At 42.2% G+C, this 18,063-nt stretch overlaps 1 protein-coding gene across 9 annotated transcripts in view; it reads left to right on the top strand.

The window, feature by feature from the left end:
- Nucleotides 1-18,063, top strand: part of ZC3H14 (zinc finger CCCH-type containing 14) — a 50,624-nt gene that overhangs the window by 30,661 nt on the left and 1,900 nt on the right. For 2 of the 9 annotated variants that reach the window (XM_032287676.1, XM_032287682.1), the window contains 7 exons: nucleotides 2,648-2,722; nucleotides 7,834-7,993; nucleotides 8,748-8,980; nucleotides 13,396-13,516; nucleotides 15,660-15,796; nucleotides 16,102-16,193; nucleotides 17,298-17,404. In XM_032287676.1, the coding sequence (XP_032143567.1) occupies nucleotides 2,648-2,722; nucleotides 7,834-7,993; nucleotides 8,748-8,980; nucleotides 13,396-13,516; nucleotides 15,660-15,796; nucleotides 16,102-16,193; nucleotides 17,298-17,404 (925 nt within the window). The remainder of the gene's footprint in view (nucleotides 1-2,647; nucleotides 2,723-7,833; nucleotides 7,994-8,747; nucleotides 8,981-13,395; nucleotides 13,517-15,659; nucleotides 15,797-16,101; nucleotides 16,194-17,297; nucleotides 17,405-18,063) is intronic. The other 7 variants (XM_032287677.1, XM_032287678.1, XM_032287679.1 and 4 more) reach the window with 7 other exon arrangements.

The raw sequence follows: 18,063 nt of genomic DNA, 5'->3' as shown, positions 1-18,063 counted from the left end.
TATGTAATAATAGGGTTTGTTGGAAGAGGAGCTATATGTATGGTAGGACTTAGAGGATAGAGGGCCCTGCATGTTAGGGCTTCTTAGTTGTAGCGAAGAGGCAATTGGTCTGGTATGTTTAGCTTTTCACATTTACTTTTGAGATCTGACTCTGGAAATGTACAACCCTATCTTTTAGGTTATAGGTTAAGATGTTATTTGCTTTTGATACTTCTTAAGGTAGCAGCATTGATCACTGCTTTTACTTTTGATGAAATAGCTTAATGAGCTGTGAAGAAAAAATTACCAGATTTTAAGGGAGAGAGAGAATTTTACGAAATGTCTTTGAGGTTTCTATCACCTTTAGGAGAATGTCTTCGAAGTTTCCATCACCACCTCTACCAGTTTTTCTTCCATCGGAGCCAGTGGACCTAGGTTCCGTAACAAGCTCCTCTCGTTCACTGAATGAGACAATATTTTCTCCCTTTTAAGGAAAATAGCAGCTGATATCAATGAAATTAAAGGAATGAAAGCTCCTATTTTGACAGTGGAAGCAAATCTGTTTGGTCTAAATGTTAAGAGTGTCCCAGAATGAAGCAAAAATTTCATCTTTTGAGGTTAAAATGAGTGAATATTCAACAACATCTGAATACAGTAGACAATTTGAAGATCTTTTTTTTTTTTTTTTTTCTGAGACGGAGTTTCGCTCTTGTTACCCGGGCTGGAGTGCAATGGTGCGATCTCGGCTCATCGCAACCTCCGCTTCCTGGGTTCAGGCAATTCTCCTGCCTCAGCCTCTTGAGTAGCTGGGATTACAGGCATGCGCCACCATGCCCAGCTGATTTTTTGTATTTTTAGTAGAGACGGGGTTTCACCATGTTGACCAGGATGGTCTTGATCTCTTCACCTCGTGATCCATCCGCCTCGGCCTCCCAAAGTGCTGGGATTACAGGCGTGAGCCACCGCGCCCGGCCTGAAGATCTTAAAGAAGAAGTTACTTAATCACAGTCAAGACCTACTGATATATAAAAATAATTGGTTTCCTTAGAAACGTTGAGAAAGGTAAACTCTTAATATACAATGTCTTCTAGGTACCCATCCTTTGATCTGTATCTTTCCACGTCTGTAGCTCTGATGTGGAGGGAGCAAGTTACAGAGAACTTGAATTTTTCATGGACCTTTAATGACAAATTTGGATTCTGCTTGATTTAACTTAGAATCCTAGAATTGATCAGAATTCCATCCTCTTTAACTGAACTCTCTAAAACGATGTTTTGAAAAGATAGATGAACCTAGAGCAATAAAGCAAAACTTGAAATGTGGAAGAATGGTCTTTCATGTATCTGTGTGAAGTTATTTTAAAATGCCTAATTCTTTCATCATCTACTATTTATGTGAAGTCCTGTTGCAGTATTTAGATCGAAAGAGCCTTCTTCCTGTAACCTTTTAGCTCAGTTCTCCAAGCTTCCCACAGGAATACAGCTTGACCTAAGTGACATCTTGGTTACAGTTCCTCAGAATGTGTGCTTTTTTCGGTAATAATTCTGGAAGGAATTCACATTTTTGGGATGCACCAATAAAATGTCATATGCCATATGTTTTAAAAGAAATCAACTGATAAAATTTCAAATTGGGTATATCTTTTAAAATTTAAAAACCCCTTTTAATGAAATGTGTTTGGTGGGAGCTTGCCCACTTAGGTCTTCGCACTGTGTAAGCAAAGCCTGTCCTTGTGAAGCCACCTGCAATGGATGTACCAAAAATTAGGATGTGGGCATCTTAATAAGATTTCAGTATTTGCAGCCCTGTCAATTACATCCCTTTGTGCACTGTAGTGCAGTACCTAATAATGAGCAAGTGAGCGTCTGATGTCTGCTAAGCACTGTGGGGGTTGCAGAAAAGTGTGACATTCTCCCATCCTCAAGGACCTTAACATCAAATGGAAGAAAGATAAAATCACTTCTTTGACCTTATTTTGTGCAGACTGCTGAGCATATTATTATTAGAAATTGTGAACCTAATATTAGGAATTAATGTTATGAACCTGTTTTAGAAGAAATAAGTAGTTGAACATCTTTTCTTGTGGGAGAGCCAAACAGTTACTATCATGCTTCCTGACATCTGGTGTGGACTCCACAGCTGAGTGTCTTGTTTTCTTAGCGTGCATTGAAGCCCATAGTTTGTCTTTTAGGAAGTTTATATTTAGATGATTCTAGAGTGTTTTGTTTTGCTATTTGTTACCTTCAAAGGTCATGGGTGAGTGAGTCGTGATGGTAAGAGCCCAGGTGATGGAGGGAGGTGCTTGCCATCTTTATTTTCCAGTTGGCTGTGATGTGAGCTGCTGGGCCACAAGGTGCCTCTCCCTGGATTTTCCACCCTTTTACCACCTTTATTTTCCCCACAGAATTCAAATCCAGGAAAACTGATATCCCCACAGAGGGAGAACCAGGAGTGTCTTACATTGGCACTTTTAGTTTAACCCTGAGTTCAGCCTTTTTTGTCTTACAGGATATTCTTTGGTCCATAAATAGTATAAAATTTCATTGCTGAAGTTTTAAGTTACTTTTAAGACTTTCAGTTAAGAACCCAGAAGGATTGATTTTTGGGAACCACATGCTCGTATTGTCTGTGTTGTAAGCTTAGTGAAGTTTTAAAATTTATATTCTAGGAACTCAACAGAGGCAATTATTATCCCGACTACAAATTGACCCAGTAATGGCAGAAACTCTGCAGATCAGTCAAGGTTGGTAATGTTTATAGTTGTACTGTAATCTAGCAGTTTCAGTTGCCATTTCCGTTTCTTACACCCCGTTTAATGTATCTCATTATCTCTTAGATCCTGCCCTAAGATGTTATATTTAGATCTGTGAAAATATTTTAGGGCCAGGAGATAAGATCTGCGTTTTCTTCATGTTATGTAGTGTTTTAATTTTTTGCCTCATTGGAAAGCTTTGTTCCTTTCACACCATTGCACATGTGTCCCTAGCACTGTTGGCTGTCACTCTCCTGCTGTCAGGAATGACTTGAGTTTCTGACTTGTCCTCCTATTCCACCCAGCCTTTGCCATCGCCGTGCCTGGCTTTTGTATCCTCTTTTTCACCTGGTTAGCCTTATCTTCCTGTACTTCACTTTGGAATCTTATCACCAGGGCCACACCTGGAACTTGTTCTAGAGCCGCTTTAGTTTATCTGTTTCCCCTCCTCTTCCCACAGACACACATGCAAGGGCTACTTCAGGACTGGAGCTGACACTTTCGTTTTTATTGTCTCTGTCCTCAGTGCCCAGCCCCTCGCAGATGCATGTTCAGTGTCTTAAGAATGACTGCGGGATAAACACAGGCAACCATTAGAGACCCAGAATCATCTCAGTCCTGTTTCCCCTGAGTCTGTCCTTTGTGGGATGCTCTGGTCCCTTGACCCCTCCCAGTTAGTCCCTTCCTAGATTTTCTTTCCCTTCAGTCAGGACTCCACAGTGAGTCACTTTGTTCCTGACCCTTCCCAAGGTTTCCACCTCAGAAAGTGTGCTATATACCTTCTCAAGGGTCAGCCTCCACTAGAGCCCAGATCCCACTGGATTGGTGAGCACTGGCATGTCACTGCACCCCTCCAACTTCATCCTCTGCCCCTTCTCTTCTGTCTGTAGAGGTGTTCAGACATTGCTCTTTCATCTCCCAGCAGTCCGCCCTACCTCCTACACAGGAGGCTTTGAAAAGGTTGGCAGCCAAGGTCTGTGTGTGGGATCCACTTCACCAGCTCTCCTGCATGTTTTCTTTTCTGTTTCTTTGTGCTTTTCATTGTATCCATAGTGCACGCAGCTTGAAACATCAAGTAGTTCTGTGATGTTTATGAATGACTGCAGTCCTTAGCTCTTATCACATTTTTTATTCTAAGAGCCCTTTGTTTCCTCATATTCTATTACTTTTTAAAAAACATACTGATTTTTTTTATGTATGCAATACTTTTTGTTATTTCTCTGAGGATATGAAGGGTTGTTTTGATATTTTTCCCCCTCCCTGCTTGGTCTTGTTTTCTATAAGCGGTCTGTTTTGGCTGTCTTTTATGCTGGAGGTTTCTCTGATGTTTGGGGATCCTAGGTGGTCTTACATTTAAAGAGTGGAGCACTCAGAAGCTCACTGGTACTCTGGGTTCATGAGTTGGGGCATAGGGTTCTTTGACTTTTTGAGAATAGATCCTGTGTTGGAAAGTGATTTCTCCTGCCTGTCTAGTTTGTGGGCACCCTGATGGCACTGCCTTTAAGTCTTTCCTCTCAGGCTGGTCAGCTTCTCCAGTAAAAGGTTTTTCAAATAATAGCCTGGTAGTTAGAGTTGTGGGAGCGTAAGTGGGGATAGAAGGCTGGGGGAGGCACCTCAACATTAATTATTATGTAATGTTTACATAACCCTTCACCACCATTGTCAGTTCAGTACTTCTTTCATCATGGCTGGTGTCTCTTGGTCCAGGGATTCTGTTGTTACCCTCTGAAGAGTCTAAAGCTCCACTTTGTCCAAGGGAGAATGCATGCAGTGGGTAAAGTTTCATCGGGAAATCTAATTGCCTTTAGAAATTTTTTAACAGTGTACACCCAGTTGATTTTGTTGTAGCATCTTTCTGGCAGAGACCCTGATTACTTCATCCATAGGCCTCTTCTATGAGAATCTACAGGAAAGCACATCGCCCGTCATCCCAGGTGTCTTCAGTGTGGAGATCGGGATTGGTGTGGCAAGGACCAAAACCAAGAAAACAGTGGCCAGGCGTGGTGGCTCATGCCTGTAATCCCAGCACTTTGGGAGGCCAAGGTGGGCAGATCACTTCAGGTCAGGAGTTCAAGACCAGCCTGGCCAACATGGCAAAATCTGATCTCTACTAAAAAATACAAAAATCAGCCAAGCATGTAATCCCAGATACTCGGGAGGCTGAGGCAGGAGCATCACTTGAACCCAGGAGATGGAGGCTGCAGTGAGCTGAGCTCACACCACTGCACTCCAGCCTGGGCAACAGAGCAAGACTGTCTCAAAGAAAACAGTTACCTGGAATTAGAGTTGAAGAACTAACTGCTCCTCAGAGGGATACCGCCAACACCTCTTTTTTGCCTGTCATCTCTCTCATTTCTTCTCAAGGTCCGTTTTACTGCCAGTTCCTCAGCCTTTGGAGAATCTTGTGTTCTGAATAGGATTGCTTCATTATTGCCTTAGAATTCAGCTCTTACAGATCCCTTTAGTTCCTAATCATCTGTTTTCCACTTTCAAAATTTCTTTGTACACTTACTTTCTTAGTGAGTTTTTAAAACGTAAAACCCTTATTGACATTTTTGTGGGCTTTCAGGAAGGAACAAAAAGTAAATGCGTGGACTCAGCCTGTGGTCTTTTACTTAGAAGATGTTACTTACTCAGTCTGTCTGGTCTCCATGTGACCCAGGCTGCTGACTTTCAGCTTGCAGAGAGGTGTGTGGGAGGGATAGGTCTGCTGTTGGTGCACAGCTTCCTCAACCCTGGAGTGTGTTACACTTGGCTTCCCATACTTTCTCTAAGCTTTGACCTTTTGGCTTCCAGGACTTCACTGTCTCTATTCTTCTCCTTCCCTTTCATTCTCATTTATCAGCTCCCCTCCTCCACTCCTCCTCAAAAGGTTAGCTTTGCTCTCCCCCACCTTCGGCATTATTTTCATCTCTTCTGTGTTCACCCAACCTGTAAACTTGCAGAACTCGTTCATCTTAAAAAGTGCAGGGTGGTGGTAAGGAGTGAAGCTGCCCCCTGGACCATTGTTTGGGCCCGTCTTTGATAGTGGTGAAACCTTGGCGAATCATTTAATAACTTGGAGCTGCAAATGGTCATCTATAACATGGGAGGAAAACTACTTTTTTTAGGCATTGAGTGAGGATTCAATGAAAAATGGCCACCTAAGTATGTTAAACACTCTTCTGTCACCTTCAGTTTAACTTGGCGTCTTCTGTACCTCCACCTACAGGTCAAATCTGAATTTTCTACTTCCTCTTAAACATGGAGAGTCACTTTAAATAAATCTAATATTGAAATGTATCTTCATCCTCTTTAACTTTGCTCTTTTTCCTTTCCTAAGTTTCTCTCCCAGCTTTCTTTTCCACCTGTGTCCCTTTACCATCTGTACTCCCCTTACTGGGGAAGGCGGGTGTGCCCCTTCCCAAGATGGAGTATGTCTTCTCTTCCTCTCAACTATATGGGACCAGGACAGATGGCAGAGAACCTTCTCATTCAGAGCCTCACCCTCTCTCCCGGCAACAACAGGTCAAAGACTCTGGTTCTTTCTTAACACTGTCTGTTTTTCTAAAAACCAATTTGATCAGGTCCCTTCCCTACTTAGGAATCTCTCTTGATTTCTTTTTTCTTTTTTTGGTTTGAGTTGGGGTCTCCCTCTGTCACTCATGCTGGAGTGCAGTGGCACAATCATGCTCATTGTAGCCTCGACCTCCTGGGACCAAGCGCTTCTCCCACCTTAGCTTCCCAAGTACCAGGTAGCTGGGACTACAGGCATGTGCTGCCACACCCGGCTAATTTTTTTTTTTTTTTGCTGGTTGATGTGAAGTCTCACTATGTTGCCCACGCTGGTCTCAAACTCCTGGGCTTGTGGAATCCTTGTGCCATGGCCTCCCAAAATGCTGGGATTATAGATGTGAGCCACCACACCAGGCCTCTTGATTTCTTACTATGTAGAGACCAGAATCCAGAGTCACTGAGGCATAGAAGAACCTTTATTATATATGTCAGCCTTCCTTGCCATGCACCGCTGAGCCCACCACACACACCCTTCCAGACATTCCACATTATAGCCTTTCTCAGATACCTTAGGCCTTGTGAAAGTCCCTTTCCTTCTACGTGTGTTTTCTTCTGCCTCAAGTGCTGTGTTTGTGTCTCCGACTCTCTCTTCTCGTTTATTCCTGCTCGTTCCTTTACTGCCAACTTCAGATGTTCCTCCTTGGTAAGTTTGTCTTTGGTTCTTGGCTGGAGTGGACTGCTCTGTATTCTCAGCACCTTGTTGGCGTTCCTTTTGGGTCATGCTGTTCTGAAATTGTACATGTGTCTATTTTTCTTTTTTTCTTGTGTACCTAGCTCAGTTCTTTTAGTTGTTCAGTAAATACTCAGTGAATGAATGTGAATGAATTATCTTGTGAATTTTGGTCTCTAAGCTTTAAAAGAAATGTATTAACTTTAGTCTGTTGATGGCATATTGATAGGTCATCCATATCCATTCTGGGTTGTGGGTCTTGGCATATTTTATAAAATAGCCTTAAGCATGTTGTACATGATGTGAGCTTATGGGTTCTGCATTCAAGGCCCGCGTTTTTCTTGATACGCATGTGTAAGTGCCCATTCATCTTTCAGTTCCCTTTAAAAGTCCTCGGACTGCAACCAATTGGAAATTATGCCACTTGAATTCTTTTTATCAGGACGCGATTCTTAGCTGTAAGTGGTACTGTGTGAGGTGAACAAACCAGATTTTTGAAAAGTGGTTCAGTAGTCTATTACAATTGTAGGGAGCCTTACGACTCAGATTCTCCAGGTTTTTAGGAAAGACTGTTGTACTTTAAGGGTATATTGTTAATACCTCATTAGATGCCTCACCTGAGAACCTTTCTCTGCTCTAGGTAGGGAGTGTTAATCAGAATCACTTCTACTGTGCCCTGGAGGAAAGGGCTCTTTGAGTTCTTTGAAAACATGTTTGGAATAGAATTACAGCCCTATTTTCCTGAGTGGAACCAGTTGTGATTTTCCTTTGAAATAATTTGAATATATAAAAGATTGACGTTCTTCTCACGTGTATGATGATGGGAATGCAAGGTATATTCAAAAGTAAACATTTGTGGCCAATTTTTTTGGCTCAGATTACTATGACATGGAATCCATGGTCCATGCAGACACAAGATCATTTATTCTGAAGAAGCCAAAGCTGTCTGAGGAAATAGTAGTGGCACCAAACCAAGAGTCGGGGATGAAGACTGCAGATTCCCTTCGGGTACTTTCAGGACACCTTATGCAGACACGGTAGATGGTTTCTTTTTCTTGTGTAGTTAATCTGTGTGATTAGATAGTACAGGTTAACCGTTCATTTGCAGTTTCCCTCCTCCCTGCCCCAGCCCCTAGTGTAGAATGCTTTCAGTGATTCAGTAGCTAGCCTATGAATAGTTAGCCAAATTCAGTTTTCAAGAATTCCAGTTCATCTTTCTTGTTCAGAAATCCATTAACCCACAAAATAGAGCTCAGTGTATGATTTAACTGTATTAAGATTCTTTTCTTTATGCAAATCCAGGAAATGCTAGTTTAAAAGCCAACTGACCATAATCAGGAAATCTAAAGGGAGTTGGCGGATCAGGTTTGGGTGATTTTTTTTTTTTCCTTAGAAAATTGACTGATTCTATAAAAGAACAGACATACAGATAATGAATTAGCGTATATGCTGCTGGCCCTTGTGTTCTGAACATTGATGCTAATTTTTTGGTTTATTTCCATGTTGACCCCATGAGGATCAAATGGGTAATGGGGTCAGGCTTGAGGGGAGATTGTCCTTAGTAAGTGCAGGCCGGAGGGTCACTGGTGATGATGCCACTGTGACTGGCCTTGGTCATTTGTGTATTAGTAGGGAACCCCCCAGTGCTGCACCTGGAAGCCTTACCTAGTCTTTTTTTATTGAACCAAACACTAAGCAAGGGAGTGATAGTTCTACTGAAGAGCACTTGAGGGGGCTCAGCGTTTTGTGTTTGTTTCCCTAATTCTATGGTATTTTTTATCTGTCTGGCAGAGATCTTGTACAACCAGATAAACCTGCAAGTCCCAAGTTTATAGTGACGCTGGATGGTGTCCCCAGCCCCCCAGGATACATGTCAGATCAAGAGGAGGACATGTGCTTTGAAGGAATGAAACCCGTAAACCAAACTGCAGCCTCAAACAAGGGACTCAGAGGTCTCCTCCACCCACAGCAGTTGCACTTGCTGAGCAGGCAGCTTGAGGACCCAAATGGTAGCTTTTCCAACGGTGTGTTGAGAGCTCAGATTTTCAGGGTGCTGTCATTGTCAAGGGAATCTTTGACTTGTTTCTCTACCTTGAATGAATATTGGTTAAAGGCCTTGCTTTTATTTATATTCAGTAATGGCCTTTTTTCTTCTTTCAGACAAAACCACCAATTATATTTCAGACTCTTTTTTCTGTGTCTGTTTCATAGGTGGGCTGTTACTCCAGTGCGAAAATGGAGTTCAGCCATGGAACCTAAGAGTCCCCTTCCTTATGCTGGCTAAAGGATGGACCATCATTCTTGATGCCTTGTTTACCTTTTTATTTTCCTCAGAAACTGTACTGCCACTTTGCCCTTTTATTGGTAATAGTCTCTTGTAATTAACTTGAGAGAAAAATTTAGATTTGCTGCTATTTCTACCTCAGTGAAATTTCTTTGAAAGGAGTTTCTCACTTACTCTGTCAGGATACTTCTTGGAACTGTTTAAATTAATGTTGGAGAGTAATATTTAGCAGAACTCAGATGAACTTAATTCAGATAGCACCACGCTTTTAGGCAGGTGACAGTTTATCACTGCTTCTTCTCTCACTGGGTATCAGTGGCAACACTGATCATTTTCATTCACGATAGAGAACGATAATTATGTTCCTCATATCCTCTAAAATTTTCAGAAACACCTCTTCATTGGCAGGAGGGATAATTACTGAATCTTAAAAGTGTACAGATTCAGACGAAAAACATTAATGGATTTTGAAACATTTCCTTGATTAGTCCTCTTGGAAGATATTTCTATGAAAATGTATTGACTGCCTTTTTAGATCACTAAAAATAGACTTCAGAGGGAGATCATATGTTAGTGGAGCAATAACACTTAGCTTTATTTTAACTGGATGTGTTTCCTGTGGACCAGTGATGTGGTGTTGTGCTTTTGATTAGTGGAGGGAGTTGAAAATCTGACCTTATCAACAGGAAGAAAAACTTGAAAATAGTAAAAGCTGCAGTAATCAGGCAGTACAGATTTCTTGACTCTGTATGTTTTGTCTAAAGAGAAAACTCCAGTGTTTTCACAACTCTTGATTTTTCAATATGGTAGTTTAATTTTTTGGTCTGCTAGGATCTGATTTCATTTTAAATGTAGATGTCCATATGAGGCTTTTTGGGGGGTATACATGTAGCAGCAGTGACACTGTAAATAACATGTTAGTAAACATTCTTGCCAGTGCCATGGCCATTGTGCCGACAGCTGTGATGAGTGCTGAGCCTCCTTTCCATTGCTTTGACTGGGGACTCAGTTATTTGCTGCTGCTCAAGGATGAAGCTTTGTGAGAATTAGCACATGGGTCTGGCTGGAGAGACACCCGCAAAGCAGTTCTCAGCATTCTCTAGCCTCTGTACCTCTTCCCTTGTGAGCAAGGAGTTTGAAACTGCAAATGCTTCTGGTTGGTTTTATGTTGGGTTGTTTCAAACAGCAACATCTGTTTCAACCTGTACCTTTTCATTAACCATCATATGGCAGCACAGATTTTATAGCCCTTTTTTTTTTTTTGAGAATGAGTCTCTGTCTGTCCCCCAGGCTAGAGTGGTGCGATCTCAGCTCACTACAACCTCCACCTCCCGGGTTCAAGCCATTTTCCCGCCGCAGCCTCCCAAGTAGCTGGAATTACAGGCATGCACCATCGTGCCTGGCTAATTTTGGTTTAAGTAGAGATGGGGTCTCACCATGTTGGTCAGGCTGGTCTCAAGCTCCTGACCTCAAGTGATCTACCCACCTCAGCCTTCCCAGAGTGCTGGGATTACAGGCGTGAGCCACCGCGCCCAACCTAAAGCATTCAATAAAAAGTGAATTTGCCTCTTAAAATTTGAACAGGAAAAGTTTAATAGCTTACAAAGTCAGTGTCAGCCAGAGAAATGACTGATAGAAACATTATGACTTAATGCTTCTATCAGAAAGATCGTTTCTTTGTAAAGTATTATTGTGATAATAAAGGTTCTTTGTAAAGTATTATATTGTTCCTGATTATCTAGCTACTTTACTTCCCAGCTAGGCTTCTCTTGGGTATTCTCTTAATCTTTTATTTGTACTGGGTTCTTGTGTATGTATTATAGTCTCTGTGTGTAATTTATTATAGGAAAAAGGCAAGACACATTTACTCGGCAGGGATGACAGAAAAAATTTAAAAGTCAGTGAAACTCCAGTCATCTCAGATTTTCTTTGGAACTAAGAATATTCTTGTATCTTAGAACTAAAATGAATTTTACTGGTTTTTTTTTTTTTTTTTTGAGACAGGGTCTTACTCCCATTGCCCAGGCTGGCGTTAGTGGTGCAGTCAAGGCCCACTGCAGCCTCAGCCTCCCAGACTCAGGTGATTCTCCCACCTCAGCTGCCTCAGTAGTTGGTTACTACAGGTGCACATCACTGTGCCCGGCTAATTTTTTGTATTTTTAGTGGAGGCCAGGTTTCACCGTGTTGCCCAGGCTGAGCTCAATAATCTGCCCATCTTGGCCTCCCATAGTGCTGGGATTACAGGCATGACCCACCGTGCCCAGTGACTTTTACTATTTTTAAAGTAGCATAGAAAATTGTATGTATCAGGCATTGTCATAATTGCTCTTTGATGATGCTCCTATCTGGGCTGCATGACTGGATTTGTGTGCCTTGTTCTCCTGTAATGAGGACAGAACGTGGGTCACTGGAACAGTAAGTACTCACAGTACTAGCTGCTGCTGCTATTATGATTGGTTGCCTGTTTTGTATTTTTTCCATTTAATCATCAGACTCTAAGGAAGACATTATTTTCTCTTTGTATAGGTGAGGAAATGGAATTCAGAGAACTTAGCTGACATTTGCAGAGTGTCTAGCTGAGGACTAGAGGAATATAGTTGAAGTGATACTTGCTTTTGTGAACATGAATGTGAACCATAATACATAATACCCATGATGATATTTTGGGGGAGGTTAAGGTGTCTCAGGCCAGAAATTAGCAGCAGATTATCACCTCTAGCTGTAATTTTACTTATTCAGTGTTTTGTGGGGTTTTTTGTTGTTGTTGTTTTGGTTTGCTTTTTTTGAGGTGGAGTTTTGCCCTTGTTGCCCAGGCTGGAGTGTAATGGTGCAATCTTGGCTCACTGCAACCTCTGCCTCCTGGGTTCAAGCGATTCTCCTGCCTCAGCCTCCCAAGTAGCTGGGATTACAGGCTTGTGTCACCACGCCCAGCTAATTTTTGTATTTTTAGTAGAGACGGGGTTTCCCCATGTTGGTCAGGCTGGTCTCGAAGTCCTGACCTCAGGTGATCCACCTGCCTTGGCCTCCAGAAGCGTTGGGATTACCTGTGTGAGCTACCTTGCCCAGGAATTCAGTGTTATTTGAATAAATCACCAGCATTACAGTTTCATTGAAAGCAGATTTTTGACTACTGAAACATAATAAAAATCTGGCAACAGGGGTCCCTCTTTGCCCTGTCATAGTAATTGAAGCTGTGATTGGACATGGCACAGGGAATGGGGTGGTACTTGCTTTCCAGGTTGCAGCTCCCCATCTGTCCCTTACTGGATTTATCGTCGTCAGCCCAGTCAGTCTTGTTGTGTTAGGGGAATTGCCCAGTCCCTGTTGGTGATGGCATTTGTGACCCCATTGTAGGCAAAAATATTTTCCCCCTTTTTAGACATTGCTGGCTGAGCATGGTGGCTCATACTTATAATCCCAGTACTTTGGGAGGCCGAGGTGGGTAGATTGCTTGAGTCCCAAAGTTTAAGACCAGCCTGAGCAACATGGTGAAACCCCTTCTCTACAAAAGAGAGATAAAAACTAGCCAGACGTGGTGGTACATGCTACTTGGGTAGGGGCTGAGGTAGGAGGATCACTTGAGGCAGAGGTTGCAGTGAGCTCAGATCACGCCACTGGCACACCACTGCACTGCACTCCATCCTGGATGACAGAGCAGGACCCTGTTTGACCAAAAAAAGTAAAAATAGACATTGTTGTGAGTTTAGCACCTAGACTTACAGCTCAGCAAGTGGGAATACTTTTGTATTTGGATCACTCACAATCTTGCTGGCATGTGAGAATTTACATTTCCTTATCACCTTACATGTTTTCAGTTTTTAATTTTATTGGTTCCTTATTTAACATCCTTCCCCTCTCTTTTAATTCAGCTGTGAATTAGTATTGAGAATTAGAATTGTTGGTGAAAACTTTGGCCTTAGCTGCAGAAGCACTATCCTCATTCCTTTTCACAGTGAGAACTATTGTCTCCTTCCTGTTGTCTTTTATAGGTTTCTGTTGCCAGTGTTAATCTTATTATTTGGGCTCACTTATTTTACATGACTGTACATTTAACGGAAGATTTGAAGACTGGGGTTTGAGGGAAATTTGTTGAAGGTGCTGTGTACTGAATTGATCATAATGAATGAAATACTTTTAATTCCTTTCTTTTTGTAGCTGAGATGAGTGAACTGAGTGTGGCACAGAAACCAGAAAAACTTTTGGAGCGCTGCAAGTACTGGCCTGCTTGTAAAAACGGGGATGAGTGTGCCTACCACCACCCCATCTCACCCTGCAAGTGAGTACCATCCCCCATCTCACCCTGCAAGTACCATCCCCCATCTCACCCTGCAATTGTGTACCACCCCCATCTCACCCTGTAAGTACCATCCTCCCGTCTCACTCTCCAAGTCAGTACCATGCCCCCATCTCACCCTCCAAGTACTATCCTCCCATCTCACCCTGTAAGTGTGTACCATCCCCAATCTCACCCTGCAAGTACCATCCTTCCATCTCACCCTGCAAGTGGGTACCATCCCCCATCTCACCCTGCAAGTGGGCACCATCCCATCTCACCCTGAAAGTGGGTACCATTCCCTCATCTCACCCTGAAAGTGGGTACCATTCCATCTCACCCTGAAAGTGGGTACCGTTCCCCCATCTCACCCTGAAAGTGGGTACCATTCCCCCATCTCACCCTGAAAGTGGGTACTGTTCCCCCATCTCACCCTGAAAGTGGATACCATCTTCACATCTCACCCTGCAAGTACCATCCCCCCATCTCACCCTGCAAGTGGGTACCATTCCCTCATCTCACCCTGAAAGTGGGTACCATCCCCCATCTCACCCTGAAAGTGGGTACCATCCCCCATCTCACCCTGCAGGTGAGTACCGTCACCCTATCTCACCCTGCAAATGAGTCATAGCCAGCTGATTTTGGCTTTCAGTTTAGTGTCTATATCTTATACCTTATTTTGTTTTCTTTTCTGTGGATGAGTTTTGAGTTTTATAACTAAATGCAGTGAGGATTACCATGGCCCTTTCCAGAGCAGTGTATTTCTTGTTTATGCGTGTCTGTTGGGAGGTGGGCGGGGGGGGGTGCTTTTCTTTGTGCCTCAGACCTGTGAGATACAGAAATACCTGGAGTTTCTTAAGAATTCTGTACGTTTAAGGAGATGGGTGTATGATAACTGCCCCAGTTTGTATGCATTTTGGCCACACACACTATACACAGATTTTGAGGAGTTGAGGGACTAGTTATGAATAATGAAAATTTTGGACTTGGGTTAAATTTTTCCTTACAAGTTGGCTGGCTTAATGTAATGAACTTTGTGAGATGTCTTTTAGGGGCTTTATTTTTCAGGAGCAAGGGTCCTATGAATGGAATCTCCATTTTTAACTTCTCTTAAGGAACTATTTATGTGGGTATAATACGGCTGTACATATAAGGAGAATATGGGATGAGTCTTTTTGTTGCACAAGGCCTTGCATAGAGGATGTGTTTATTGTATTGAGTTCACTGCATGAAACATAGACCTGACTTATTAAGTGGTGTGATTTTTTAATCACAAAAGCTTCCGTCTTTTCTGCTGGCTTGGCTTGAGTTAAAAGCCTGTGTTTGTCACTCATGTTCTCACTCATAAGTGGTTGTTGAACAGTAAGAACACATAGACACAGGGAGGGGAATATCACACACTGGGGGCTGTTGGGGTATCATAGGCTAGGGGAGGGATAGCAGGGGATGGGGAGACTGGGGAGGGATAACATTAGGAGAAATACCTAATGTAGGTGACAGCGGGGATGGAGGCAGCAAACCACCATGGCATGTGTATACCTATGTAACAATCGTGCAAGATCTGCACATATACCCCAGAACTTAAGTAAATTTTTTTTAAAAATCTCATCTTTAAAAAAAAAAGCCTGTATTTGTGTTTTCCCAGGCTTTGGAATAAATGACTGTGTCCTATTTTGATAAATGGCCCCATTTAAAAATACTCTTTTTGTTGTTGCTGTTGCATTTCTCAAAACAAGTAGTGATGGGGGGTGTAAAAAGCCTTTATACAGGCCGGGCGCGGTGGCTCAAGCCTGTAATCCCAGCACTTTGGGAGGCCGAGACGGGTGGATCACGAGGTCAAGAGATCGAGACCATCCTGGTCAACATGGTGTGAAACACAATCTCTACTAAAAATACAAAAAATCAGCTGGGCATGGTGGCGCATGCCTGTAATCCCAGCTACTCAGGAGGCTGAGGCAGGAGAATTGCCTGAACCCAGGAGACGGAGGTTGCGGTGAGCCGAGATTGCGCCATTGCACTCCCGCCTGGGTAAAAACAACGAACCTCCGTCTCAAAAAAAAAAAAAAAAAAAAAAAAAGCCTTTATACAAAAAACTAATAATGCATTGAGAAGATTATGAAATACGCTTTTTTTTTTTGTTTTGTAGAGCCTTCCCCAATTGTAAATTTGCTGAAAAATGTTTGTTTGTTCACCCAAATTGTAAATATGATGCAAAGTGTACGAAACCAGATTGTCCTTTCACTCATGTGAGTAGAAGAATTCCAGTACTGTCTCCAAAACCAGGTGAGTAACTTACTGTTGCAACTGCATTTGGGTAAAAAATGTGAAATGGCATCTTACGAACAAACAGAATTGAACAAACAAAAAGGTGGTTTTAGAAATAATTTTGGCAGGATCAGTTAATCCAACCAGTCTTTAAATAGCAAGTGTGCCTATCTGTAGTACTCTGAAGTATTTTGAGTAGTGAATATATAAACCTTACCATTCTAATTTAAAAATGGTTTTTACTTTCATAAGAAAATCAGTAGACTGCATTAAAAATGGATTTTCCAGACAGATTGGGTGAGTCCCGGTTTTTACTTTGTTAGCAGTGGCAACGCCAGCACCACCTTCCAGTAGTCAGCTCTGCCGCTACTTCCCAGCTTGTAAGAAGATGGAATGTCCCTTCTATCATCCAAAAGTAAGAACTTTTCCCAAAAATCAATTTAACGATAAAATCTCAAATTACTCATCTAACTTCTTTTTGTCAGAGTTACTAGGCTGGTGCAAAAGTAATTGTGATTTTTGCCAGTAAAATCTATTAAGTTGTTCCTTCACTGTCACCGAGTCTCCATCTGGCCCCTTAGGCCAAGTGGTCTGAAACTGTTTAATGTTAGTATCCTAAGCACTCAGTAGGAAGAGGCATGCCTTTGCTAGTCACATTTTTCATTTTTCTCTGCATTTAAGCATGTGGGTGGTTTTTTGGGGGGTGTGGGGGGGCGGAGTTTGAACCTAATGCCAGAACTGAGATGGTGAAATCCCGTAGGTACTGCTTAAAACCATCTAAACTTGGACTGATGGTTTTAATTGTCTGTGTGCTAAAGATTGATGATGGTTGATGACTCTCCAGATGTTTAGTTGCTCAGAATGAATTATCTCCTTCCCCTAGTAGCCTGAGGAGTATATGAAAGGCCTTCACTTGCCCCATCTGTAACTGGGTGTAGATGAGAGTACAAGAGAAAAGTATAAAGGATAATTACTGCATCCATTAGAAGTTTATATGGTATGCTAAATTATCTTTGGAAATTTCACTTGTGGTGATTCTTTGACTAGAATTTTGTGTCTCAAGAGTAAGTTCATTTTTTCAAGGCTTCACTAGTATTAAAATGGTCATTATGGATGGGATCTCTTACTTTGTTAATGGTTAGGTTGAGCTGGTTGTTGTCATCCTAAGTTGTATGTTGGCCAGGTGGGGTGGCTCAGTCCTGTTAGTACTTTGGGAGGTAGAGGCAGAAATGGAAGGATCATTTGAGCCTGGGAGTTTGAAACTAGCCTAGGCAACATAGTGAGACCCCATCTCTTAAAAAAAAACCAGGTGTGATAGCACACGCCTGTAGTCCCAGTTACTCAGGAGGCTGAGGCAAGAGGTCACCTCAGCCTGGGGTGGTGGAGGCTACAGTGAGCCATGATCATGCCACTGCACTCCAGCCTGGGTGACAGAGTGAGACCCCGTCTCACATAATAAAAGTGTGTTTACTGATATTAGCCTTATGGATGTTGTTGAAGCTCTGTTCTCTCTATTCAGCACTGTAGGTTTAACACTCAGTGTACGAGACCGGACTGCACATTCTACCATCCTACCATTAATGTACCACCACGACATGCCTTGAAATGGATTCGACCTCAAACCAGGTAAACATTAACAATAGTTTTTCCAATGTCATTTCAAATCTTTTTCTAATTTGCAGTTTAATTTATAAGCACACAAAATGGGAAACTAGACTGTTACTGAATTTTTTTCTTTGCTGTATAATTATACAAGGATCCTTTGGCAAAATAATTTACTACATGGGCTAAATTTTATGTTACCCAGTGGTTACTTTTTTAACCTAGCGATTATCTTGCTCTGTTGCCCGGGCTGGAGTACAGTTACGCTATCACAGCTCACTGCAGCTCAAACTCCTGGGTTCAAGCCATCCTCCCACCTGAGACTCCCAAGTAGCTGGGACTACAAGCGCCCGCCACTACACCTAATTAATTTTTTTTTTTTTTAAGTAGGGATGGGGGTCTTGAAATCCTGAGCTCAAGCGATATCCTCCCACCTTGGCTTCCCAAAGTACCAGGAGTACAGGCATGAGCCACCATACCCAACCAGATTTTAACTTCTGATTATATACTACCGTAAGAGTATACTAAGGCCAGTAAGAGTATATATATGTACATGTACTGTTCATGAATCTCAAATTCATTTTCTTTGACATTAGCAAATGGGAAATATTGAAGGGTCAAGTTTCAAAATATTTTAGTGTGGCCTAAAAATTTAATTACATATGGTATTATCTTTTAGCTTA

Source organism: Sapajus apella, unplaced genomic scaffold (assembly GCF_009761245.1).
Source record: "Sapajus apella isolate SASKATOON/1434 unplaced genomic scaffold, GSC_monkey_1.0 scaffold20, whole genome shotgun sequence".
Classification (NCBI taxonomy): domain Eukaryota; kingdom Metazoa; phylum Chordata; class Mammalia; order Primates; family Cebidae; genus Sapajus; species Sapajus apella.
This window is presented reverse-complemented; position numbering and strand designations above follow the sequence as displayed.